The 26285-nt window shown below is 40.5% G+C and overlaps 1 protein-coding gene and 1 pseudogene across 2 annotated transcripts in view; one reads left to right on the top strand and one right to left on the bottom strand.

Annotated features, from left to right (window-relative positions):
- The window catches only part of Rpn2 (ribophorin II), a 61917-nt gene that overhangs the window by 13247 nt on the left and 22385 nt on the right, over positions 1 to 26285 (top strand). For both annotated transcript variants that reach the window (XM_010640025.2, XM_010640024.2), the window contains exons 3-9: positions 5291 to 5386; positions 5989 to 6164; positions 10603 to 10678; positions 11565 to 11699; positions 14308 to 14484; positions 16553 to 16671; positions 18891 to 18996. In XM_010640025.2, the coding sequence (XP_010638327.1) occupies positions 5291 to 5386; positions 5989 to 6164; positions 10603 to 10678; positions 11565 to 11699; positions 14308 to 14484; positions 16553 to 16671; positions 18891 to 18996 (885 nt within the window). The remainder of the gene's footprint in view (positions 1 to 5290; positions 5387 to 5988; positions 6165 to 10602; positions 10679 to 11564; positions 11700 to 14307; positions 14485 to 16552; positions 16672 to 18890; positions 18997 to 26285) is intronic.
- LOC104873376 lies at positions 23148 to 23631 on the bottom strand (annotated as a pseudogene).

Below are 26285 nucleotides of genomic sequence, written 5' to 3'. Positions count from 1 at the left end.
TAGTGTGTACCATGTGGGGGTATATGTAAAATTAACTGTATTTGTGTTTTGTTCTGTTTTTGAGTCAGGCTCTCACTGTGTAGTTCAGGCTGGCCTTGAACTATGTAGTCCAGGCCAGCCTTGAACTCACAGCAATCTTCCTGCCTCAGCCTTTTGAGTGCTGGGATTACAAGCATGTCGTACCACATCCAGCAGAAGTAAGTGTATTTGTGAGCCAGGTGCTGAGATAGTTGCTGGGGATGGCAGCAAATAGGACAGTCTTTCACATAGTCATCACTGATGGAACATCTGCCATGTGCCAGACTCTGCTAGGTGCAGAGAAGACCCAAGAGCTCCTAGTGAGAGACAGTTACCCTAACAGTACTGAATAGGAGGCACACACACTGGCATGGTGAAAGTTCTATGGAGTCCGGTGAAGGGAGCTGGCACTCACTCTGTCACAACCTTGCAGAAGGACCTTACCATCTGTGCTGGCCCCTTGCTGCGTCATTCAGTATGCAGTGAGTTTCTGCTAGGCACTAGGCACGCTGTTAGGCCCTGGAGGTTTAGTGTTGAAAAACAACAACAAAAAAGTTCCTGTACTCTTGGAGTGTTTTGTCTAATGGTAGAGCTAGGCACCGATCGTGTAATCAGATGCATGCGTGACTGTTTGTAACAACAGCTTCATGAAGGTGGGATATGTGCTGCTATAAATAGGGGGCTTCATAGGTATAAAAGAGAGGACAGTGATTGGTCCGGGAGGCTTTCCCAAAGACATGGTTGAGTTTAAAACTCATTGTGCTTCACCCTAGGCTATAGCTCCTTGAGGGCAGGAGCTGGACCATTTTATTTGCTGTGTATCCCCGTGCCTAGCACAGCATGTGACATGTGGTAGGCTATTTATAAAATGAAGGAAGGTGTAATTGATCTAAATTCCAAATGGAAAGTAGGAGTTAACTGGGAGGCCTGGGAGGGAAGAGATGGCAAGCAGAGGAAACAGCCTGAGCAAAGGACCTGTGTGGGAGAGAGAGCAGCTTACATTCGAGACTGGATGGGGCTGTGTGTTGATCAGCGTGTGTGTGGGACAGCAGTGAGGCCTTGGCTCCTGCACAGAGGGTTTTGATCTTTTCCCAAACAGCAGTCGATTTTAAACAGTGAGTGGCATCTTATGATTTTGGAAAGATTTCTCTCCTGCTTTGTGGAAGACAGACTGGCAGGGGCTGTGGAGCGAGACTGACTGCAGAAAGGAAACAAAGAATGACACCTAAATTTTCAGCTTTTGCCACACAGATGGATGGCCAGGCTGTTCCGTAAGGCAGGAGTACCAGAAGGTAATTAGGATTGTACAGGAAAGAACATGGATTTTGCCTTTGCTATGTTGAGCTTGAAGTGCTGCGGAGTCACATAAGCGGCTGGTAAGTGTAGTCTGGGCTGGAGGTACAGAACTGAGGATCGTCGGCATAGATGTTCTGGAAAGAGCGAAATGGGATGAAATTGGGCCTGGATATGGGGAACACTGCAGAATTGGATGAGCAGACAGCAGAGCGTGCAATTCCAAAAGAGCTGGAGAAGTAGGAAGGAGAAATAACCAGGGGTGTGTGATGGGATCCTGGAAGCCTACAGGAACTAATGTTTCAGAATGAGGAAGTGAGCCATCTGTCCAATACGGAAGGGCTGAACACTGGAAAATATCCTTTATTTGAAGGTTCCCTGAGGCACAATGGGAACAGAAACCAGATTAGAATGAATGGTGGTGAGTTAATAAAGTCTTAAGTACAGGCAACTCTCGAGGGAAGTGTAGCTGTGTTGGAAGAGAGAGTAACTGGTAGGCAAAAAGGATTAAGGGAAGTTTTCTTTTAAAATAAATAATTTTGAGTAATCTTGAATTTTCTGGTACATTCTGAGTTTCAAGTTGAGAGAGAGAAGTTGAATTGATAAGATAATGGGAGTTGAAAAGATAAAGTGTCCTGTCCAGAGCCCAGAGGCCTGCTGTGCTGCTCTTGTTGGGCCCTGAGTCAGGTGTCTGTGCAGCTGCAGCAGAGGCCTGGGCAGGTGTGGCAGGTAACACATGTGGAGACCAAGCTGCTCATGGGGAAAACGAAGGAGAGGGTGGGCAGGTAGCAACCGTGTGTTGTCTTTCGTGCAGGATCTGGTCTCTGATGAAGGTTCAGGGAGTTGCAGGGAAGAAGAGTGGAGGGAAGCACTGCGGTTCATTACTAGAGAGGCTGTTGGGATGACTGGTGTATTATGGGCACAGAGAGATGAGAGTGGAGGATAGGGAGCCATTGTCGGCCTCCCTGGAACACAGGAGGGTGGCCAGGGGCAGAGCTGCTTACCCCCCGGAGTGCTGGCTGTAGCACGTTTTGTGAGTTTTTCCCACTCCTGCTTCTGTTCAAACTGTACTGTCATTATCTTGGGTTTTGAAGCAAGTGAATACTGGTACCATTTACCTTGATTGTTTTTACAAAGTGTTAGAGTAAGCCTGATGCCAGTTTTACTCAGGAACACATCATTTTTAGTGGTCTTTTTGAGAGAGGTTGTATAGCTCAGGCTGGAGCTAGGTTGCCTGGGGTTGAATTTGAGTTCTCCTAGTGGAAGCTGAACAAGTAACCTCGGATAAGTTACTTAGCCTCTCTGTTACCTCAGTTTTCTGGTCTGTAATAAGTGTGCCTTCATAAATTGTTTGGAGATTGGATGAGAGTTGCACATAAAGCACTTAGAGCATTGTGTGACTTTTTTGTTTGATGTTGCTGCTGTGATATCTGGGAACGTACTCAGGATGTTCTACTACTAAACTATATCACCAGACCTTTTTATTTTTTATTTTAAGACAGGATCTCACCAAGTGGCTAGACTGGCCTCACTCACACTTGCTATCCTGCTCCAGCCTCCTGAATTGCAGGGACGAAAGCATGAAGCACTGTGCCTGGCTTTGTGAACTTTGTATGTGGTACTGGTTGAATCCAGGACCTTTGTTTGCACTGAGCTAAATAAATCCCTGACCCTTTTTTTATTTTTGAGAAGGGTCTTGCTAAACTTCGCAGGCTGGGCTCAAATTTGTAATCCTCTTGCCTCAGCCTCCCAGAGTGCTGAGATTACTGGTGTATGCCACTACACCGGGCTTATCTGACCTTTTAAGTACTCAGAAAGAGGTAGCAGTGAAGCAGGGGTGGCAACCATAGTGTGCATGCTGCAGCTGGCTGTTTAATGTCATGAAAGCTCTAAAAGGTTCCTATTGGGCCTGGGATGATTTAGCTCAGTGGTGCTGCCGCCTGCTTTGCAAATCACAAGGTCCCGAGTTCGATCCCTGGTACCCAAAAAAAAGGTTTGTATCACTGGTTTGGGGTTTTGGTGCTGTGGTTCCATTGTTGAAGCACCAGAGGGCAGCAAAGCTCTACTCTTCAGTCTACCCACATTCGCTTGAGAGGGCTCCTTGGCTGGATTAATTTCCTTCCTTTTCAGATTCCCTGGTTTATGCAAGATGAAGTATTTTGTTTTCTTTCACCTTCAGGCTTCTTTCAAACTTCTAATTGAAACTTGTTTGTTTTGACACTCATATTTTATTCATAAAATTTTTAAAAAGTGTTTTGGTTTAAGTAACAAGTGCACACAGTAGAACATCACATAATACAGAATAGCTGTTAGAAAATGCAACAAACCATTTCTTGGCCCACCCTGCTGTGCTCCATGTCCTCCAAGAGCACCACTTTCAGCTCTTTTTTTTGCCATGTAATTTTGAATAGCTGAATTTTAGATTACTTCAACCAAATTGTTCAGCAATCTAACTATCAAATAGTGTTTCGTGGAGCTTGATGGGGTAGACGTTGTGGGGGCTTTGTTTTGCACTCCTACTCCAGGCTCTATGATGGCATTCAGTGCTCGGGTGACTAGCGCTGAAGAGGTGGTTTGGACAGCATGGTGAGTGCTTCAGGAGTGCTGTGGCACACGCCTGTAATCCCAGCACTCGGGAGGCTGAGGCAGGAGGATCACTGTGAGTTCAAGACCAGCCTGGGCTACATAGTAAGTTCCAGGTCTGTCTCAACTACATAAAAAAAGGAGTGCTGGAGAGGAAGGGCACCTGTCCTGTCCTGGGTGACTCCCAGCAAAAGCTTTGTGGAAGAGGTGTGTGTGAGCAGAGACCAAAGCAGTACCTGGTTTGGCTCATAGGAAGGACAGGGAAAGGAGTATGGCTGCAGGGGCATGGCAGGACTGAAGCATCAAATGACACAGGCATGGCCCAGCTGGGCAGTGACACTCTGGTGCAGAAAGTTTGCTGTGATGAAGCTGGCACTTCATGCTGCGTCAGAAACATGGTGTCTTATCTGAGAGAAATGGGGAACCACCAAAAGGTTTTAATGGTAAAGCAACAAGGGCACATGTGTATTTTGTAGCAGTGTGTAGAATTTATTGCACGGCTTGGGATTAGTTAGGAAATGGCAAGGAGCTGCCTTGAGATAGTGTCAGAGCCAAAAGATTGCATTGGAGTTTAAAATTGGAAAGGAGGTCGATTTGGTAGGCTTGGTGGGAAAGAAACAGTCAAGAATGATCCCTCGGTTTCTGGTTTGGGTAGCTGGATACAATGCCTATTCTTTTCTTCTTTCTTTTCTTTTGTATTGGGCATCATACTCAGGACCTTGTACTTGCAAGGCAGGTGGCAGCACCACTGAGCTAAATCCCCGATGCCCACAATGCCTTTTTTTGAGCCTTGAAGTTCTGGTAAAAAAAGAAAGTTATAAATGGCGTGGTGGTACACACCTGTAGTAAGGGTGGCTGCAAGTTCAAGGCCAGCCTGGGCTCGATGGTGAGCTTGGGCTAGCCTGAAGTACTTAGTGAGTTTGTCTCAAAAAAGAAGAAGAAGAAGACTTTATGATCATTTTAGCTTTATTGAGTCTGATTTGGCTATAGAGACATCTCAAGAGACACCAGTACTATCTCCCACAGGTTACTTACCAACTCCAAGACCCTTTTCTTTTAAAGGGAGGTATTGATAATACCTACAAAAGATCTTTGTGTTCCTTAAAAAGAAGAACATAAAAAACACCCAGCACAGGTCAGAGCTGGAGCAGGGATCAGTAAGGTGGTTTGTTCCTTTCTTTGGGAATTAGGAATAGTGTGCCCTCAGGTGTGCTACTCTTTATGTGAAGTTAGCAATTTGCAATTCAATGTCCTGTATAAAATAAATACCTAAAATGTGCAGTCTGTGTAGCTCATACTTCAAGCATCAGAAGATGGCTTACAATTTTATGTATCACCCTAACTATATTTGCTTTTTCACTGTCATTGCTTAACACTGACATTCCCCCTTGTTTAGAAAGCATGCACCTTCATCAAATCTAACCTCGATCCCAGCAATGTGGATTCCCTCTTCTATGCGGCCCAGTCCAGCCAGGTCCTTTCAGGGTGTGAGGTGAGTCCAGATTTCTACACTGATATTTACTTTAAACTGTAAATTGCATTTTTAAAGGGGGAAGCTATGTTACATCATTATTATTTTGGGGCGGGGTGTCGGGAGACAAACCCAAGGCCTCTTGCATTCTAGGCAAGTGCTTTACCACTGAGCCATACCCACACCCTTATTATTTTTCATTTAAAAATGAGGCTCCATGGGTGTGAGTGGGAATTCCATTCCTATGGTTCTTTTTCTCGTTAAGAAAGTCTAATATTTTCCCCCTAAGTTTTCACTTTTCATGAGTTTAAGTTTATCCTGCAGTTGTTTCATGTCTTTGAAGAGGCCTTGAGTTTTTCTTTCCACGTCCCTTTTAGCATTTTGAAATGTTCTAAGTGTACCCCTACCTGAGAATTCCAGATCATTTTATTGAACATGGGAGAACCGTATAGGTAGATAAGAAACTTGTCAGTCTTTTTTAAAAGGGGTAATGCTGAGGTTTTTGAATAGTTAATTCTTGGGTCTAGGGATTAGAGAAGTGGTGATCACGTGTTGAGTGTGACTTGTCAGCTGCCACAGATTCCTAGAATTTTCTAAAACTCTGTGTGCCACTCCTTTCCTAGATCACTCTTTCAAATGAGACCAAAGATCTGCTTCTGGCAGCTGTCAGTGAAGACTCATCTGTTACCCAGATCTACCATGCAGTTGCAGCCCTTAGTGGCTTTGGCCTTCCCGTGGCATCCCAGGAAGCACTTGGTGCCCTTACCACTCGTCTTGGCAAGGAGGAAACTGTGCTGGCGTGAGTTGTCAACTTGAGTGATTTCTTTGGCTTCCTTTGAGTTGAATCCTATTCTGAGAGGGTTCATTCACTGGTATGGCAGATGTTCCCTGGGTACCTACTGTGTGCCAGGTACTCTCCCAGACACAGCAGACACAGCACTGCACTAAGGCAGTAAGGCCCCTATCCTTGTGTGCTCACATAGATACTGTCTTCTGCAGGCCAGAAGGCAGAAGGCAAGTATTTAGTCATTGTGAACTCATGGCTGTGGAGAGAGGCAGCTGCATTTTGAGGTTAGAGGGCTAGAGCAAGGGTCAGTGACTAAAAGAATAAGGTCTAGGCTACATGCATCTGATTTTGAGGCTTGGCTGGGCAGTGAGATGTGGGCTCTCTCGGAGTTGTGAGACGTACTATCTGGTGGGAGTATTGGGCACTTAGAGGATAGAGTACTCTAGGAAGCAGGCTCTGCTGTTCTCAAAAGGAGTAGCCTGAGGAGAAGCATCTAGGAAAGGAGCTTTGAGCAACTTTCCTGATTATCAACTTTTTATTTTATTTGCTTATTTGCCATACTGAAGATTGAACCCAGGGCCTTATTGCATGCCAGGTAGGTAGTCCACCACTGAGCCACATCTACTGGCCTGGGACTTGAGTTCCTTCTGCCTCAGCCTCTTGAGTAGCTCAAATTACAGTGTGTCCTAGCTTTTCCTTATTATTGTAAATGGGCACATGCTTGTAATCCCAGCACTTTGGGAGGCTGATTCAGGAGGATTACAACTTTGAGATCAGGCAATTTAGCGACTAGAGATCTTGCCTCAAAATTGATTTTAAAAAGGGCTGGGGATATAGCTCAGTGCAAAGGCCTTGGGGTCAATCCCCAGTACAGGGGCTGATGTAGGAAGCTGTAATTCACTTTAGGGTGTTTGCTAAATTTAAAAGTAGTGATATAATGCTGGGTGTAGTGGCATTCGCCTATAATCCCAGCACTCAGGAGGCTGAGACAGGAGGATTGCAGAGATTTCAAGACCAGCCTGGCTTAGTGAGTTCAAGTCCAGCCTGAACTACATATCAAGGCCCTGTCTCAAAAATAAAAAACAAACAAAAGTAACGACATACTGTATATATTTTTTTCCTTTAACACTAAACTCCTCACTTAAAACACTAATTGTTTTTCGTTCTTTTCTATGTGTCCCCATTTAATTGCAACCCCTGAAGAGTGTGTGGAGTATCTGGAGAGTGTTGATTATTTAGCTAGAGGTTGGTGACACCAATTCCCCCTTTCTGAACAGTGAGATTACCAGTACCACCCCGCTGCCTTTTCTTTTCCTAACAACCAGATTATCTCTAATATTGAAGCTTTGTTAAGGGAAGGGTTCAGTTAGCCTTCTCTGTCACTTTCACCCCCTACTCGTATTCACAAGGCCAGTAATCAGAGGTTTGGGACCGGTTGTTTCCCAGAGCTGATGTTCTGTAGGTGTTTTACCCAGCACTTGGCCCTTGCAGTCCTTTGTTTTCAGCTCACATTTTTTCTCATAATCCCTTTGGATGGAATGCTTCCCCAATTACTACCATGACCTATTATAATATCACTGTCAGTACCTTGTTCTGATGTTACTCGCTGCAGGAAAAAACCTTTCCATTTCCCTTCAAGCACAAAGAGAAATCTTCCTCAAAAACCCAGAATAGGAAGAAGTACCAGAAAAGTACACCTGCTTTAGAGCCAGGCTTGGGTTTGAATATCAGCTGTGTTCCCTTCCCTCCTTGCTTGCTGTGTAACTTTGGGCAAGTTACTAACTTCTTTGGTCCTTGCTGCCAAACGAACCAGTAATTCTTATATCACAGAGCAGATGTCAGGATGAAGTAAAATAATAGATGTGAATAGCCTAGTGCAGTGCCAGTTCCTTGAAGTCCTTTCCTAAGAAGGCTTTTTTTTCTTAGGTTCCTTTCTTATGGAGCCAGATACTTCCTTGCTTCCTTCCTTTCTACTCCACCCCCTTCCTCGTTTTCCTCTTCCCCTTCCTCCTCTTTCTCTTTTTTTGGGGACAAGGGCTTGCTATGTAGTTCAGGCTGGCCTTGAACTCACTATGTAGCTCAGGCTGGCCTTAAACTTGTGGTGATCCTCCTGCCTTGCTTCCTGGAACTGAGATTGCACATGTGCATTACCATACCCAGCTCTATAGTTATTTCTATATTACATCCTAAGCTTCTTTATTTACAGTGCTCTTAGAATGTGCCCAATAAAGTTAATAAATGCTGAAACTGTACTTTTCTGTTTCTGTTGGCTTTTGAAAGCTTATAGGTAGAAAGCACTCATGCATTAGATCAAATAGAACCATTTTCAAACCACCCAGAGCCTCAGTGTTTTCACAGGTAAAACCTAGAGAAAGGTATCTTTCTCACAGGGTTATTGTGAGGATGATACTGGTAGGATACTTTTTACTTTACTACTACTAATTTGTCCTATTTAGGGAAATCTGATATAAACTAGGACATTTTGAAATGAGTCTTTTGTATTTAAGTAGAGTTATTCTAGGAAATACATATTTGTAAGTCTGTCTTGAAAGGATATTTGTAAGTTTGAATGAACCATTTGAAAAGATGTCAGTGCAATTTGCTCATAAACCAATTTCTCTGAATCATCTGCTGTATATCATCAAGACAAGATCTGCTTTCTTAATGTTTGAAAATAGTACTCCAGAGAGAAAGAAATTACTGGCTGGGGAGTAAATAATTAGAGTCAGTAACAAAACTTTTCTAAAGCTAAGTGGATTAATTTAATTCTAAAACTCGTGAGATTCTTACCTCACACAGCACTCTATCATTCCAAAGAAAAGAAAACCAATATTTTAATTGAAAAGTTCTTTCTAGACAGCCTTAACACTTATTTCTGAAGCCAGCATTTATCATGGGCAGATGTGGGTGTTTTATCTTTTTGGAAAATTTATGTTTCAGTTTCTCAGGTGCATTGTGATAACGAGCGTCCCATAGGAGTCGTTGACTGCTCATGGGGCTTCTCCATGAATTGTAACTCCTCTGCTTCCCAGCCTGTCATCTTAATGGAATTAGTGTTCCATGGAGGGAATCTGAATTGTTATGATCTCAACATAAGTAGACCGATTCTTGCTCTACATTCACTGATACATTGACTAGAGAAGTGGCGGTTTCCACGAGGGCCCAGCTATCTCTTAGGAATTAAGACACCAGTGTGAGCTCAGCAGCAGACTGTGTGACCACCAGGGGGCTTCAGCTTTCCTCAGGTCACCCTGAGATCCACCATTTGTATTTTCCTAACTGCATTAGAGAATAGAATCTAATAAAAAAAAATTCATATGCATACATACTTACCACATTCCATCTTAAAAAGTTTATCTTACAGCGTGCGCTCACAAGTGGACAAAAATGTCTGAAAAGCTATGCAAAAAAAGTATCGATACATTCTTCAACATGTGAGTCTCAGAAACATTATGCTAAGTGAGAGCAGCAGAAGTAAAAGGTCATGCATGGTATGATACCATTTATATGACATATCCAGAATAGGTAAAACCTTAGAGACAGAACATAGATTGGTCTGGGGGTAAGCAGAATGAGGAGAAACTCCTTAATGGGTACAGGGTTTTACTTTGGGCTGATGCAAATGTTTTGAATCTAGGTAGATAGTAGCTATACAACTTTGTAAATGTTGTCAGTGCCACTGTATTATTTTAAAATGGTCAGTTTTGTTTATGTGAATTTCACCTTAATAGATTTAAAAATTATATATATGGATAAAGGTTGTCCCTTATAACATTATAAGGCTTCATTTAAAAAAAATAGTTTGTCATTAGGAGGTGAAGTGAATAAATGATGGTATATTTAGGCAGTATAATACATAATATGCCATTGAGAATGAAGCACAGTTGTACATACTCAAAGAAAGATGTACACATACATCATTAAATTTAAGTAACTTGGAAAGCAATTATAAAGGTAGGTGCTATAGGAATTTTAAATGTCTGAATTTTTGACGAATACTGTAAGTACTTTAGAAAATGGTCAAATAAGAAAGAAATAAGAAAATAAGAATAAACTATGGTTTAGGACCAAGTCTTCTGTGCTTTTCATCATACTTACTGTGTGAAAGATGAGTGACATTCAGATTTCCCAGCAGGATGATGGTAGCACAGATATAACTCAGGTTTTCAGTACACATTGACTGAATGTTTTTCATCTTTGTGTCACATTACTGGTTTCAGAAAAGTTACCCTAAATTCTACCCATCAATCTATAAACATAGATTCTACAGTCTCTTTTATCTTGAGGAAGAAAAATAGATTAATAAGCAGCCAGTTTTGGCCCAGTGTAGTGTCTTATACCACATCGGGGATTCCAAATACACCTTGATTCGATCTCTAGTCTCCATAAAGCATATCCTTATAAACTTAACAAATTCTTGGTCTTTGGTGTTCTCTTCTTTACCTTTTAGAACAGTCCAGGCTCTGCAGACAGCGTCCCATCTGTCCCAGCAGGCTGACCTGAGGAGCATTGTGGAGGAGATTGAGGTATGAATTGTTTGGCCAGATGGGTCTCTTACCTTCTGTCTTTCGTGCCTTTAAGATGAGTCTTGCACATAGACATGCCTGATTTGTTACATCCAGCCATGTTTCATATTCATGGCATATATATTAGGCAACAAGTTGTTTTTCCAGCCTTTCGAAGAGATAATCTAATAGGTCTTAGAGCCCAATAAACCTAAAACTCATACATTTTTTTCCTGCTGTTTACTGCTTTATAATTTTAGGCAGTGTGGTGGTTGCAGGAACAACTGAGGTTCTTAAGCACCTAGTAGTTAATAAGTGCTTTGTAAGTGGCCACTGTGGTTTTTTGTGTTTTTTATTTTTTTTAGTTATGCTGCTCTTTGCCCGAGACATCCTGCTCTTCAGGGACACTTACAGACTGTGTAGTCAGTCTTGACATGCAGGCCTGACAGATCATTACTGCTTCACAGGCACCTTGGCTGCCCTGTTATGTTGTCCAGCTGAGCAGTCTGTCTCTCATCTTGTAGAGCATTGACTAAAAAAAGGAAGGGGTGTGCTTATAGGTTGTCTCTGAATGGATGACCACGGAATCCATCTGTGTCGTGATGCTTCCTGGGTGTACTTCAGCCTGGACCTCTGGCCTGCCCAGATCAGCTGGTGCCTCCAGTGTCAAGGCTCCTGGGCTTGGGCAGGAGTAGGGCAGGTGTACTCCTATAGCTGCTGAAGATACCGCTCTCCAGAGGCATTCTGTATTGACCCTCTGCCTAAGCATCTTTTGTGGGAAAGTGCTAAGTGCCTGAGGTAATCTTCACATTTAGAGTGAGAAATATTTCAGAACTGTCTGCACTGGGCCCACATCTCATCTCTCTGGTTGCTTGACTTCCAGCATATTTCTGTTTTATTGTAACAGGACCTTGTTGCTCGCCTGGATGAACTGGGGGGTGTGTATCTCCAGTTTGAAGAAGGACTGGAAATCACAGCATTGTTTGTTGCTGCCACCTACAAGCTCATGGACCATGTAGAGACCGAACCATCCATTAAGGAGGTAGCTGTCTAACGGTCTCAGGCACGAAACCCAAGGGACCTGTCAAGTTTATCTGCTGAGGACCTCTGTTTTCAGAGATGTCCACATGACATCTTGGAGTATTGTCACTCAGTGTCAGTAATGTCAGTCAGCCATTAAGAATGAGAAGTGGGGCCGGGGATTTAGCTCAGTGTTCCGTTGCCTGCTTTGCAAGCGCAAGGACCTGAGTTCGGTCCCCAGTACCAAAAAAAAAAAAAGAGAAGGGGAAAGAAATAATGCCAGTTGTAAGGAACTGGTTGTCATTGTGACAGTCATGTAAACAAATGTCACACTGCCTTTAAGTGGGGCACAGGTATGTCATGATGACGTGGCAGGAAGGCCATGTGTGTTATACTTGTTTCATATCCCTTTTTCTCCCTTCTGCTTGTCTTGTAAATGTGTTCTACTTGATGGCCCCTACAAATCCTCTTTCTCTGAAAAGACCCTTGTACGTCAAGATTGTTTTCTTCTCTTGCCCCATCATTCTCAGTAGTGGGTAAACTTAGCTACAGTTGGTCTACTGGGATAGTTTACTGAGACGCACATGTCTACCAGATGCTGTCAAGAATCTTGTTAACCTGAGTGAGTTTTTCATTGGAATATGTGTGGAAGTCATTTAGAATAGGACCTCTCTGTCTCCTTTGTGTGAGAGAAGGTCACCAACCCATGATCTAAAGTACTGTACTTAAAATACAAACTATTACTGGGTAAATTTTCAGAGGAGAAATTTGCATTTGAAACTAGAATTTTCTCTCTTTGTTTGGTACTGGGGATCGAACTCGAGTAGAATTTTTTTTTTTTTTAAATGCAGTATGTGTTTTTTGGCAAGTTTCTTTGAGTAAATGGTAAATAATTGCTTGTCTTGGACAATTTGAACTAATGTCATATTTTCTCCAAAGAATAATAATTTATTCATGTATTTGCACTCTTAATTGTAACTTTTCCTTCATCCTAAATGTAGATGTCTAGAAATAATACACTCGTTTTAAATTTCTTTTATGATGAAACTGTCTTACAGCATAAATTACCTGGAGATTCCCTTACACAAAATAAAGTAGATGAATTGACTGTAGTACACACGTGTAATCTCAGCACTCTGGGTGGCTGAGGCAGGAGGGTGGCAAGTTCAAGCCTGGCCTGGGCAATTTTATCAGGATCCTTCCTGAAAATAAATATGGAAAAGGGGCTGAATATAGGGGATGTAGATCAGTGTGAAGATTGTTCAGTCCTACTATTGCAAAAAAAAAAAAAAATTGATGACGTTCTGCATCTACAACTTAAACTTTTTTTTTTCTTTATTTCCAAGCTTCTCCTAACTAGGTATTTGGCTGGAGTAATTTTGCTGTCACGGCTTTTGACACAACAATTCTGGTTAGAATAGTCACCCATTTTAACATGTCAATAGCCTAGTGATGGAAAAATGTAATTGGTACAATTAAATAAAATTATTTCTTGTTGACTGTGAATAACACTGTAAGGAACAAGGTAGCTCTTTTGTTAGGTGGTAGATTTTAAAAAACAGAACTGATTGAAGGGGAAAATGTTTCCTCCTAAGCAAACAACCTCCAGAATTTAAATAATGCCTTTTAGGTTCCACTTGTCTTAAAAATTGCTTTTAGTTTTCTCCTCCAAGCAACCCATTAGCTCTTAGTGGAGAGCTACTTTAGTTTCTTTCCACTGTACCTTTTGACTATAAAGTTTGGTCTTAAAAAAACAAACTTAGTCCCAGTTTACTTCTTGGTCAACTAGGAGGGAAGATAGTTTAGCTAGGAGAGTTACAGGAATCAGGAAAGAATGAATTTTCTTATGGTAGGACTTTAGGGAGAACAAACCTACATTTGAATTTTGCCTGCCTCTCTCCTTCCTTTCCTCCCTTGTTACCCTCCCCTCTCTCCTCCCCACCTCCCTTCCCCCTGCATCCCTCTTCCTCCCTCCCTCTCTTCCTTCCTTCTTCCGTTGGAACTTGTCAAAATTATTTAACCTGCTTTAGCTTCAGTTTCTTCTTTTGGAAACATTGACAATACCAATCTTTTAGAATTTTTGTCAAGATTCAAGACAGTGTATATAAAACAACCATCATGATGATTGTGTGTGCAGACATTTAACAGATGGTTAATGTTACATTAATTTTATAGTTTGTAAATTTTGTATTTTTTTACTTATAATTTTGTATATACTGCTGGGTGTGGTGGCGCACACCTGTAATACCAGCACTTGGGAAGCTGAGGCAGAAGGATTATTGTGAGTTTGAGGCCAGTGAGACCCTGTCTCAAAAAAACAAACAAAAACCAAACGAAAACAAAAAACTTTGCATAGCTCAGTAGTTGTCTTGGAATACCCTGTTTTTTAATATTAAACATTCACTAAAGGATTGGCAAATATGTGAATTTCCTTTTAAATTAGAAGACGGAAAATACAATTAAGTTCAAGTTTTAAGTTTAAATGCATACTTGCTTTCCCCCTCTACCAGTTTGGATAAGGGCTCGATGTGCTTCAGCAGAAACAGTTGACACACAAGGAATGACTAAAATCTGTAGGGCCGGAGAGGACTAGAATCTTAGATCTGAGCTGCCTTTTTCTTTTCTTTCAGGATCAGGTTATCCAGCTAATGAACACAGTCTTCAGCAAGAAGAACTTTGAGTCACTCTCTGAAGCCTTCAGTGTGGCCTTGGCTGCTGCTGCGCTCTCCCAGAATCGCTACCACATGCCAGTTGTGGTTGTGCACGAGGGCTCTGCTTCTGACACTCAGGAACAGGCTATCCTGCGGGTATGACCTCCGTGCCACTTCCAGTGTGAGCCTCTCAAAGCTGAAGGCTGGGCTCACAGCCGGCTGTGGCCCCCATGAGGATATAGCTATTAAATGGAACACAAGGCTCATTCCCTTTGTCCTGGAGATGGGGGCATGACCTCTAGGGAGCAAGTTACAAAACGATGCGAGTCTGTCTGTCACACACAGCCCTGAAGATTTCAGATGGTATAGGCATTCATTAAGTTAAGAGCAAGAAGGCTGGGGATTTAGCTAAGTGGTTCTGCCACCTGCTTCACAAGTGCAGGGTCCTGAGTTCCATCCCTCTACCAAAAATAAATAAGTAAATAAATAATTATCTTTTTTTGTGTGTGGTACCGGGGATCGAACTCGGGTCCTTGCACTTGCAAGGCAGGCCACCAAACCACTGAGCTAAATCCCCGGCCCTTAAATATATAAATAAATAGGTTAAGAACAAGAGGGCTAGGGATTTAGCTCAGTGGTGCCACAAAAAAGAGCAAGAAATTGTGTTTCTGGGTCCATCATTCTAGAGGTAGTCAAGGCATTTCCCAGAGTTAGAACTTTACAAATACATTGTTTTAAGACAGCTGTTTTAATTACAAAGTAATTGTGGTGGTTACAGTTGTTTAAATATAGATTCCCTTTCCTCCTGGTGCTAATTATCTTATCTTTCTTCTCAGCAGTAAGCACAGATTTTGATCTTCATAAGAAATTAGCATTTTGTTTATGGAGAGTCCTGTTTGGTGGTCCCTATTGATTCCTCCTGAGGAAGTACCCTGTATCTCAAAATTGTGAACCCCCCTTCACCAAAACCTAGGAGAAATAAATGGATTAACATAGTTCACTGTGAGGCAAGTAGGCACTAAGAAAGCAAAATGGAAAGAGTATTGACTCTGGCGCTAGATAAGGCTAGTGTGAGTCCTGGCTCAACTGCTAGTCTGACCAGGTGGCCTTTGTCAGGCAGTCCTTAACCTCTTGTGGTCTGTTTCTTCATCAATAAAACAGGAAATACGCTGTCCACCTCAGATGATTGATGGGAAGCTATGTGTAAAGGGCCGAGACTAGTGTCCAGAAATAGCTGACTTTGAACAAATGTCAGTGCTCAATGTTATACATGTTTCTTTAGTTTTAACATTGGCTGATGCCTTCCTGAAGAATTTATCATTTCATTTTGTTTTGTTGTTTGAGACAGCATCTTGTGTAGTTCAGGCTGGGTTTGAACTTTCTACATAGTCCATGCTGGCCTCGAACACACAGCAATTCTGCCTCAACCTCCTGAGTCCTGGGATTATAGGACATCATGCCTGGTATGAAGTATTTTTCTTTTTTTTTTTTTTCAGTAGTGAGGATTGAACCTAGGGCTGTTGCACTGAGCTACATCCCTATCCACTTTTCTTCTTCTTCTTTTTTTTTTTATTTTTTTTTTTTTTTTTTTTGGTACTGAGGATTGAACTCAGTCCCTTGCGCTTGTGAGGCAGGCAGCAGAACCACTGTTCCAAATCCCTGGCCCCCTACCCACTTTTCTATTTCTTTTTTGGTACCAGGGATCGAACTCAGGTTTCTATTGTTTATTTTGAGACAGTGAGACAGGGTCTCTGCTAAATTGTTAAATTGCCCAGGCTGGACTCAAACTTGGAATCTTCCTGCCTCAGCCTCCCAGAGTACTAGGATTATAGGCATGCACCACCATGTCTAGCTCCACCCCCCAACTTTGGTTACAATATTAGAATAGCTAGAACAGGAGATGAGAAGGAAGGAAATTACAACTGTAATTTGGAACCAGTCATTTTCTTTCTCTGGGCTGTGGTACAGTTCTCTAAAAAGAGATAATTGGGTAAGGTCATCTTTAGGATTCTCTTCAGTGCTAGCATTTTATAATTAAACTCATTCCTAATTGAATTATGTTTTCCCCATATTTGATCTCTGGTAGGCAGTAGACAAAAGGTCTAAAAAAATTTTCCGAAAGATGTTGTCCTAGTTCCTGTAGACAAAACACAATAGAAACAAAATTTTCTGCTACTGCATGCAGCCTTTATTGCTAATTATTTCTTTGTTTATTTATTTCCAGTTGCAGGTCACCAATGTTCTGTCCCAGCCTCTGACTCAGGCTGTGGTTCAACTAGAACATGCCAAGTCTGTGGCATCTAGAGCCACAGTGCTCCAGAGGACTCCTTTCACCCCTATGGGGTAAGAGCTGGGTGCAACTGCTTTGTGTAGTGCCGTCTTATTTGTTTGGAAAGTTAGCTTGAGCCAGTAGAACAGATTAACATGAGTATTACCAAAATCATAAAACCACATTTGCCTAAACTTGATAAAGTCCTTGTAGGTCAGTATAAGCAAAGGGTTTCTAAAGCTAAAACAATTTTCATTTTACTATTTCTGATTGGTTGTGTCTTGTCATTGTGTTATACATATTTTAAAATGTAATGTATATATATTTTCTGATGTGTGAGTACTAAATACTTACAATAAGAAAGATCAGGGCTGGGGATTTAGCTCAGTGGTGCTGCTGCCTACCTCGCAAGCGCAAGGTCCTGAGTTCGATCCCTGGTACCAAAAAAAAAAAGATCAGAGGCCTGGAGGTTTAACTCAGTGGTGCCAGCACCTGCCTAGCAAGCACAAGGTCCTGAGTTTGATCCCTGGTTCTGCCAAAAAAACAAGATCAGAAAAGCATACCAAAAAATATGCTAGCAGGATGCAGTAGCACATCCTTGTACTCCTAGCACTTGGGAGGTTGAGGCAAGAGTTTATGAGTTTGAGACCAATTTAGACTGGGCAGCTTAGACTCTGTCTTAAAAAAATAATAAATAAAAATATGAACTACTCAAAATTCTAACACCCAGAGGTAACTACTGATATCACTTTATAATCTTTTTTATTTTGTCAGTCTTTTCTGTGCATATAAATACATTTTTAAAATTAAGGCCAGGTGTGATGGTGCATGGGAGACTTCAGGCAGGAGGATCACTGCAAGTTTGAGGCCAACCTGGGCTACAAAATGAGTTTAAGGCCAGACTGAACTGCATAGAGAAACCCTGTCTCAAAAAGACAAAAAAAAATTAAATTAAGTTGAAACTATGCTTTCTCTGTAACTACAGGTCATGAACATTTCCCCATAGGATTAAATACTCTTCTACAATCTTATCCCCCACTCCTGTACCAGGGGCTCAAACTCAGGACCTTGTGCTTGTGAGGCAGGTATGGTGTCACTGAGCTAAATCTCCAGCCCAGTCTTTCTTTTTAACATAGTGTCTCACTATATACTGCAGGATAACCTTGAACTCACTATATAGTTCAAGCTGGCATCAAACTCATGGTGATTCTCCTGCCTCAGTCTCCTGTGTGCTGGGAGTCCAGGTGTATACCACCATTCCTGGCAACAATTATTTTTTAATGGCTGTGTATTACCATATATTTTTTTAATGGTACTGGGAGCTGAACCCAGGGTGTTTGCACCTAGCTACATCCCAACCCTTTTTTAGCTTTTTATTTTAAGACAGGGTCTTGCTAAGTTGCCTAGTCTTGCCTTGAACTTGCCATTCTCCTGCCTCAGACTTTTCGAGTGCTGAGATTATAGACATGCATCGCCAGACGTGGCTATGCTATGGAATATTTTTCAAATTTAAATGTCAACTTTTGCATGAAAATTATGAGATGTTAAATTAGTATGTTTTTGAGACTGGTAGGCTAGTATTTTAGAAAGTACACTTCTTGGGCAGTCATAAAGATTCACAAGTGATACATAAAAAGCAAGATAGTTTTTAGGATGATCAGTAGAATAGTGATCACATTGGGATTTTTCTATACAGTTGAAGTTAGGAATTCCCTACCTTTTTTCCCTTTAAAATAAGAAGTATTATTTTTTATAAAAGTAGGATATATCCTTTTTTGAGAAATTCACAAAACTTGGAAATGTAGAAATAATAGCAAAAATAACCCAGAATTATAATATCCTGTATTAGTATCTTTGATATTTTACCTCTCTCTCTTTCTCTCTGTCTTTCCTGTTTTTAACATCATTCAGGACTTGGTGTGTAGCTCAGTGTAGAGCACTTGTCTAACATGCAAGAGGCCCTGGATTCAATCCCCAGACTGAAAAAAAAAAAAAAAAATCATAATTGGAATTATGCTATAGATGCACCTGTTTTGCATTACATTGTGGAAAGCTACTAGTGGGAGGTGAAATGTTGGAGAGAGGCCAAAAGAAAAAAACTTTGGAGCCTAAGGATAGTTTTTATCCCCACACTGTAATCTGTGAGTAAGCAGACTGTTACCCAAGTGGGCTGCCAGGTTGACAGAGAGTTAGATGGCCCTGTATTGTCTGAGAGATAACTTTGTAGCCCATTTATTATGTTCATGCCTTTACTGTGTGAGTGCTTGCTAACCCCCGCTGTCATTCTTAACAGGGATATTTTTGAACTAAACTTCATGAATGTCAAATTTTCCAGTGGCTACTATGACTTCTCTGTAAAAGTTGAAGGTGATAGCCGTTACATTGCAAACACTGTGGAGGTAGGTCCTTTTCTTGTCATCTTCCTTGCTTTGTCAATAGATCTGAAGAACCAACCGGGGTATAATGGTGTTAATCATCTAGTTTATTGTCTTCTTGTTGTGACCAAGCTAATGTGACTGTATTAAGAAATGGATGGGTTTGAACTAAGGCACTTAATCAAGCAATTAATCAGAGTAAATTTTCTTTTGTTTGTTACTTATTCAATTTCATTATAATTTTTTATTACTATCTTTTTTTTTTCTTTTTGGGGGGATGCTAGTGTCACACATATGTACTACTGAACTACACCCTGCATTACTGTCTTAAATTTAGGAAGAAGAAAAAAAAATCCATACTTCCACTGAGGCATTAATAATCTTCACATATTTTATGTGGTAGGCTTGATAGTTTAGAAAAGTGCTTAATGCCAACTAGTTGACAGAAAGCATCAAATGACACAAAACACTTATGAGGCTGTGGGTAAAGCACAAAAGAAAGCTAGTAATCATGATGAGTTGTGTTTCAGATGTTTAGCTAACTCCATTTGTGTTGAAGACCAAAGTACCTTTAAGAACAGAAAGCTAAGTCTTGTTTATCTGATGCTATGAAGAAAAAAGGCATTTCAGGTTAGCGTTTTACCCAGCTAATTGAAGTTTACCCTGCAAGCACTGTGACTTTTGACCTTTGTGAACGCAAGTTTATTGAAGATGTACACCTTGTCCTGCTTTATTAGAGTGTGAAATATAGTTGAACCCTTTCTTACGCCAAGGATCACCAATATGAACACTTTGCTGAGTGCTTGGTACATGAGAGGTACAGACCTGTGTGCTTTTGCTTACATTGCTTTAATCTTGCAGTAACCCTGAGAGGTGGGTTGAATGATCTTCATTTCATAGATGGGCACTCAAATGTGGGGAGTAACTTGTCCTCCAGTGTCATCTAGCCTGAGAGTGGGTGGGTCCACTGTGTAATACCAGTTTAGTTTTTTTTTTTTTTTGGTTTTTTGAGACACGGTCTCACTATGTAGTTGAGACTGACCTGGAACTCACTATGTAGCCCAGGCTGGTCTCGAACTCACAGCGATCCTCCTGCCTCAGCCTCCTGATGCTGGAATTACAGGCATGCACCCCCACGCCTGGCTTTCTAATACCAGTTTAGTTAAGATGTCCTGCTGAGTATAGCACTGGTCACTGGCTGCAGAGCTGTGTGGCACTCCAAGAGCTGGCTTCTTAAGTACTGTAACTAATTAACTGGAAATGGAGTTTCACTGTGTTGCCCAGGCTGGCCTCAAACTTCTGGGCTTTAGTATTCTCCTGCCTCAACCTCCCATGTAGCTGAGACATGGCTGGGTGCTGCGGTGTGTGACTCTGGCCTTTTTATTATGCCACTTTCACTTTCTCTTCCACCTCCTTCAGCCTTCTTCTCAGTGATTATGTTATTTATACAGCTGTGTCTTTGTTTCATCTACTTGACTACATTGTGTTTTTCTGCTTGAGTAGGGACCTTGAAGTGGTACTGTGCCGTTCCTGAAATATTAAATGTATGTGTTTATAACAGCCATTTTCCTTATTATTCACGTGCCATTTTTCACTCTTCTTTTTAATTAAATTTTTATCTTTTCATTTTAAAATAATTCCAACCTTAACAAACATTTGCAAAAAGGGCATGTAGAATTCTCATATACACTTCATCCAGCTTCCTCAAATGTTAGCATCTTAGGTAACTATAATAGAATTATCAAGTCCCAGAAATTACATTGACATAATAATATTTTTTGGAGGGGACAGGGCTTTCCTCTATAGTTCATGCTGGTCTTGAACTCATTATGTAGCCTAGGCTGACCTTGAACTTACAGCAGTGCTCCTGTCTCAGCCTCCCAAGTGCTGGAAGTACAGGTGTGTTTCACCACGCCCAGGTTTACTAACTAAACTTAGCTGAAATATTAGTACAAATATTATCTGTAAAAGTTCTTACTGTGGTGTTTGCCGAAAGGTGACTTTTTCTTTCATTCCACCTACGTTATTCATTGGAATTCTGAAAAATAACAAAAATTTCCTTGTTCTTTTTCATTTACTTGTGTAATGTAGCATAAATCTTATAATATTTATGGTATAATTTATATAATGTTTATAATATATAGTGACTATTTTACTATTATATATAATCAATCCACTCCTGTCATTTACTTTTTTGCTCCTATTATCCTAATCTTTGTCAAGGCACTTAGCCTGCCTCCTTATTCTCTGTTTTAATGAAAAGAGTAGGCAGCTAGATGATTTGACCTTTTCAAAAAGAAAAACATTATTTAACATAGGTAGATTAAGTAGCTTAAAATTTGGCAGAAAGGAAGATGTTTTCTGCTACTCTAGTCACTGTCTCATATCTGGCATTTTGGTAAGCAGGAGACATCTCTGCTCCTAGTCCATCCACTAGCACAAAATTCAGGTAGAAACTCTCTTAGTGTGTACCTTGAACCTTTAAACCACAGGTTCTTATAAGGTGAGTTTTCTTTGTTAAGAGGCCTTCTTTGCAACTCACACATTAAAAGGAAAGTTCTTTTTTTCTTATTTCCTCTGAACCTCCTCTCTTCCTTGCACCTTCCTTGTCTTCGAAGCCACTGTCCAGCTTCAGTGCCAGCTTCTCTCACATGGCTCTCAAGCCCTTCCTTTCTTTTTACCCCTAACTTCCATTCAAATCTTCACGTCCTCTTGCTTGTCATCTTAGACGTCTACTCAAAGAATCCTTTGTTGTTGCTTTATTAGGTGTTGCCAAGTTGCTCTCTTCATATTTTACCAATATTGGCTAATATCAAGTTTTGATAATCTGATTGGTATGAATCGAATCTTGTTGATTTTAATGTTTTTTGATTCCTAGTGAAGTTGTAAAACTTCTGTAAACTTCTCATATTTCTTGGCCAATTATGTTTTTGTTCCTATGAATTGTCATACATATTTTGACTTTCTGTCTTGGTTTGTAGTCTTTTTGTCATTTCATTTTTAGGACTCATGAAAGTTAACTAAATGAAACCTAGTTTAAAATTCTTTTCCCAGATTGTTTATGTTTTTTGTGTCTTTAAAAATTCCAGTGCTACCTCAGGTCAAAAATATAACCTCTCGTGTGTTTTTCTAATGGGCGCATGTGTGTGTGTGTGTGTGTGTGTGTGTGTGTGTGTGTGTGTGTGTGATTACTAGGGATTGAACCCAGGGCCTTCTCACTGAGTGACATCCCCAGCCCATCTACTTTTCATCATGAGATAATCTTGCTAAATTGCTAAATTGCTGGGCTTGAACTTGGAATTTTCCTACTCTGTAGCCTCCCAAAGTGCTGGGATTACAGCCCTGCACCACTATGCCTGGCTTGTTTTTCTTAGTAGTTTTTATTTTTATTCTTATATTTATGGCTTCAGTCTACTTGAAGTTAATTTTCTTTGCTGTGCTGTAGTATTTTATACCCTCTCTATAATTGTATTATTGCATTATATTACCATTGTTTGTGTGTGTTGCTCTTTCACTAGGCTGGAAACTCCCCGTGTACAGACTAAATCTTAATATTTCTTTTTGTTTTTGCATATCAGAAATGCATTTTTATTTGAAAACAACTTAAATTTTTAGACAAATGATTTTAGTATATAAATTTGACTGTTTTTATATAGAATATAAAAGATTTCCCTCATTAATCTTCCATGTAAAGGGTTTTATAGGGTAGAAGGAAAATTCGTTCTGCACACAAGTGTGTACCTTTTGTGCGCAGGACTGAAAACGAATGGTGTAGTGCTCCTACACATAAATTAGATCAAGTGATATTACATATTAAGGGGCGGAGAGAAAAATTCTAGTTAAATCAGTGAAGAAGCAAACATGACCCAAAAACTGCAAATAAGACCATGTCAGAATCTTTAGTTAGGACACTGCAGATTATAGAGGAAGGTTTGTGAGGCTATAGTGTATACCACACTAAAACAGCAAGAGCTATTTATATAGAAAGGCTGGAATGAGAGATTTTCACTAAAGCAAATTAACTTGTCAACTGTCAGACAAAACCGAGCCCATGAATGTTTCTGTATTGAAGGCATACTATTCCAGTTTCTGTGCAGCATGCTAAAGGGTAGTTAAAATGTCTTCCCCAGCACACATGAATCATTAAGGGTCATGTTTTTGCCTCTTGCCAAGTTTCAAGCATGTCATATTTTAGATGGAGTAGAGCTTTTATCTATTATTTCATCCTGTAAAAATATGTGAAGACAATGTTCTTTCTATGCCAGATCATGGCCAGCGACCTTGTTTATAAACTGCTTCAGCCCTTGCTTCTTCTCCTCAATAAACTTGTCATCAAATATTCCATCATCTCTTCTAAAAGGAAGTTGATGCAAAAATGATTTCCCAGGGAGAGGGGAACTACAACCTTGCTCTTTTTCTCATTCACTTCCTAGCCATTCAAGTCACAGTATCTTCTTCTAAACAGTCGATTCCCTTAGCTTGAAAATAGGAAGATTTGTCTTGACCCTGATCTCATAGGTGGTGAAGCAGCCCCGGCCGACCCCACCTTCTGAGGGTTGCTCACACCGATCTTAAGGAAGTTGCTGGGCGGCCCATAGGCGTCATTCAGGTTCTGAGGCTTGGTGATCAGCTGCGGGTGTCCACCACGGTCTCTGCCATTTCACTGTAACCCCTGCCACCGCTGGCTCCCACCACCCCTCTCATTCTACTCATGCCGCCTCTGCCGCCCATCTTGGGAAGACTAGCTAAATCTTAATTTTTCAGTGTTTAATTTCCATCTTAGATACACAGAAGAAGCAGCTAAAGATTTCTCATATTCCAGGGCTCTTAGAATAGGCTCTGTAGTAATTCATCTCCTAAATGCAAGCCTTGGTTTGTTTGATTGGTTAGCAGGTGTTTTTTTAGATAATCTGCATAAGATGAAATTTACCCCTTGAAAGTATACAATACAGTGTTTTTAGTATATTCACAGAGTTGTGCAGCCATTACTAATACCTAATTCTAGAACATTATCACCTTAAAAAGCAACCTCACATCTACTTATAGCACCTTCTCAGTCTCCTTCCAATCTTGGCATCTACTAATCTGCTTTCTGTCTCTGGTTTGTCTGTTCAGGATGTATTATATAAATATTTTGCCTTTTGTGTCTAGCTTTTTTAGCATACTATTGTTAAGGTTCATTGTATTTTGCATGTTTCAGTACCACATTCCTTATGGCTGAGTCATATTCCATTGTGTGCATATATCATATTTGCTTTATTCATTTATTCACTTGTTGATAGGATTTGGGATGAATGTTTTCACTTTCACGAGTTGAGGTGTGGTTGCTTCTGTGAGTGTTATGTCAAGGATCAAACACGCGTGTGCTAAGCATGGATATTTCCACTTGGCTCTTACAAATAATGCTACAGTGAGCATCCATTTACAAATTTTTGTTTAAACACTTGTCTTTAATTCTTGGAGGCATATGGTTATGGATAGAATTACTGTATTATAACTCTAACTTTTTGAGAACTTGACAAACTGTTTTTCAAAGTGTGGAGCTTTGATTTTTCTTTATCCTTGCCAATATTTATTAATGTCTGTTTGCTTATAGCCTTCTTAGTAGGTAGGAAGGAGCACCATTGTGGTTTTGATGTACTTTTTCCTGGTGGCTAATTGTTGAGCATTTTTTCATGTGTTTGTTGATCATTAATGTATCTTTTTTGGAGAAAAGCCTGTTCTGATCCTTTGCTCATTAAAAACAAAAACAAAAACTTTTTTTTAAATCTTTTGACTTCTTCCCAATCTATTTACCCCTTATTTCCTTTTATTTGTCTTTTTATATCATTGATTTTTTTTTTTTAAGAGTTCTTTATCCTGGCTACAAGCTGTCTATCAGCTATATGATTTGATATTTTCTCATATTCCGTAGGTTCTTTTTTTGTTGAAACACAAAAGGTTTTAATTTTTATGACAGAAACATCTTCTTTTGTTGCTTGTGCTTTAAATGATACTTTTAAGGAATCATTGTCTAGCTGGGGATTTAGCTCTGTAGTACTGTGCGTCCCTTTGTAAGCGCAAGGTCCTGTGTTTGATTCGTGGTACCAAAAATAAAAAATCATTTTCTAATCCAAGGTCATGAAGACTTACTGTTCTCCCTCTCCCCTCTCCCTCTCTCTCCTCTTTTGTATTGGAGATTGAATCCAGAGCCTTTGCACTGAACTAAATCCCCAGTATCCCAGGTACCCCCCTTTCTTGAGGCAGTCTTGCTAAGTCACCCAGGCTGGGCTCAAACTTACGTTCCTTTTGCCTCATACTCCCAGAGTGCTTAGATTATAGGTGTACCTCACCATGCCCAGCTTTATTACTGCATTCTTACATGAATTTTATAGGTGTAGCTCCTATGCTTAGGTTTCTGAACCATCCTGTGTACAATATGAGGTAGCGGTCCAACATTCTTCTTTTGCTTGTAGATGTCCACCTGTGCCAGTACCATTTGTTGAAAAGACTGTTTTCCCCACTGACTTGTCTTGGCTTTCTTATCAGAACTCAATTGACTATAAATGTAAGGGCTAATTTCCAGACTTAAAATTCTGTTTCATTAATCTGTATTTTTTGTCCTTATGCCAATACCACATTGTCTTGATTATTGTAACAGCTTGCCTTTTTGTAACATCAAATCTGGTGTTTGTCCAAGTGTTTCTGTGGTTGTTGGAAAAATTACGTAAGTACAAAATAGCAGCAATGGCTAATAGCGGTTGTTCATGGAATGACAATAAGCCCTTATTGAAGCCATTTTTGTTCTTTTCCTTTCTGGTGATGGAATAAGCATTACAAAATCTCTTACAGTGTGTATGTGTGTGTGTCTGCATGTATCTCTGTGTGTGTGTGAGCTCTGATCTTTGTAATTTGGGTAGTAGTTACACATAGAGCCTCAGAGTGGTTCTGTGGGTCCTCTGCTGTCCATAGAGACTGACATTGGTTAGAATGCATTAACAGTGGTTTGGTAGAGAAGTCTATAATAGCACTCGTTGGCATTTTACTGGCTGTTGGCTAAAGCATGCATTTTGGAAGCTTTCATTAGCATTAATTGCCCCTAATGCACCATCATTTTTGACAGTAATAAGCTAAACAGAGAGGTCATTACCCCCAGCAGAAAGACTGCATTTCCTGGTATTAAAACATTTTTTGAGATGTATGTGTCACACAGTTGTAGGTCAAGAAAGAAATGGCATGATCCTGTATAAAACAGGCTTGGCTACATTTAAAGTGGAGAAACAAGCTCACCCCACCTTGCTTTTTTTTTTTTTTTTTTTTTTTTTTTTATTAAG

This window comes from Fukomys damarensis, unplaced genomic scaffold (genome assembly GCF_012274545.1).
Source record: "Fukomys damarensis isolate Sample0158 unplaced genomic scaffold, DMR_v1.0_HiC HiC_scaffold_22, whole genome shotgun sequence".
NCBI classification, from domain to species: Eukaryota; Metazoa; Chordata; class Mammalia; order Rodentia; family Bathyergidae; genus Fukomys; species Fukomys damarensis.
The sequence above is the reverse complement of the archived record's forward strand: the minus strand, read 5'-3'. Positions and strand labels throughout refer to the sequence as shown.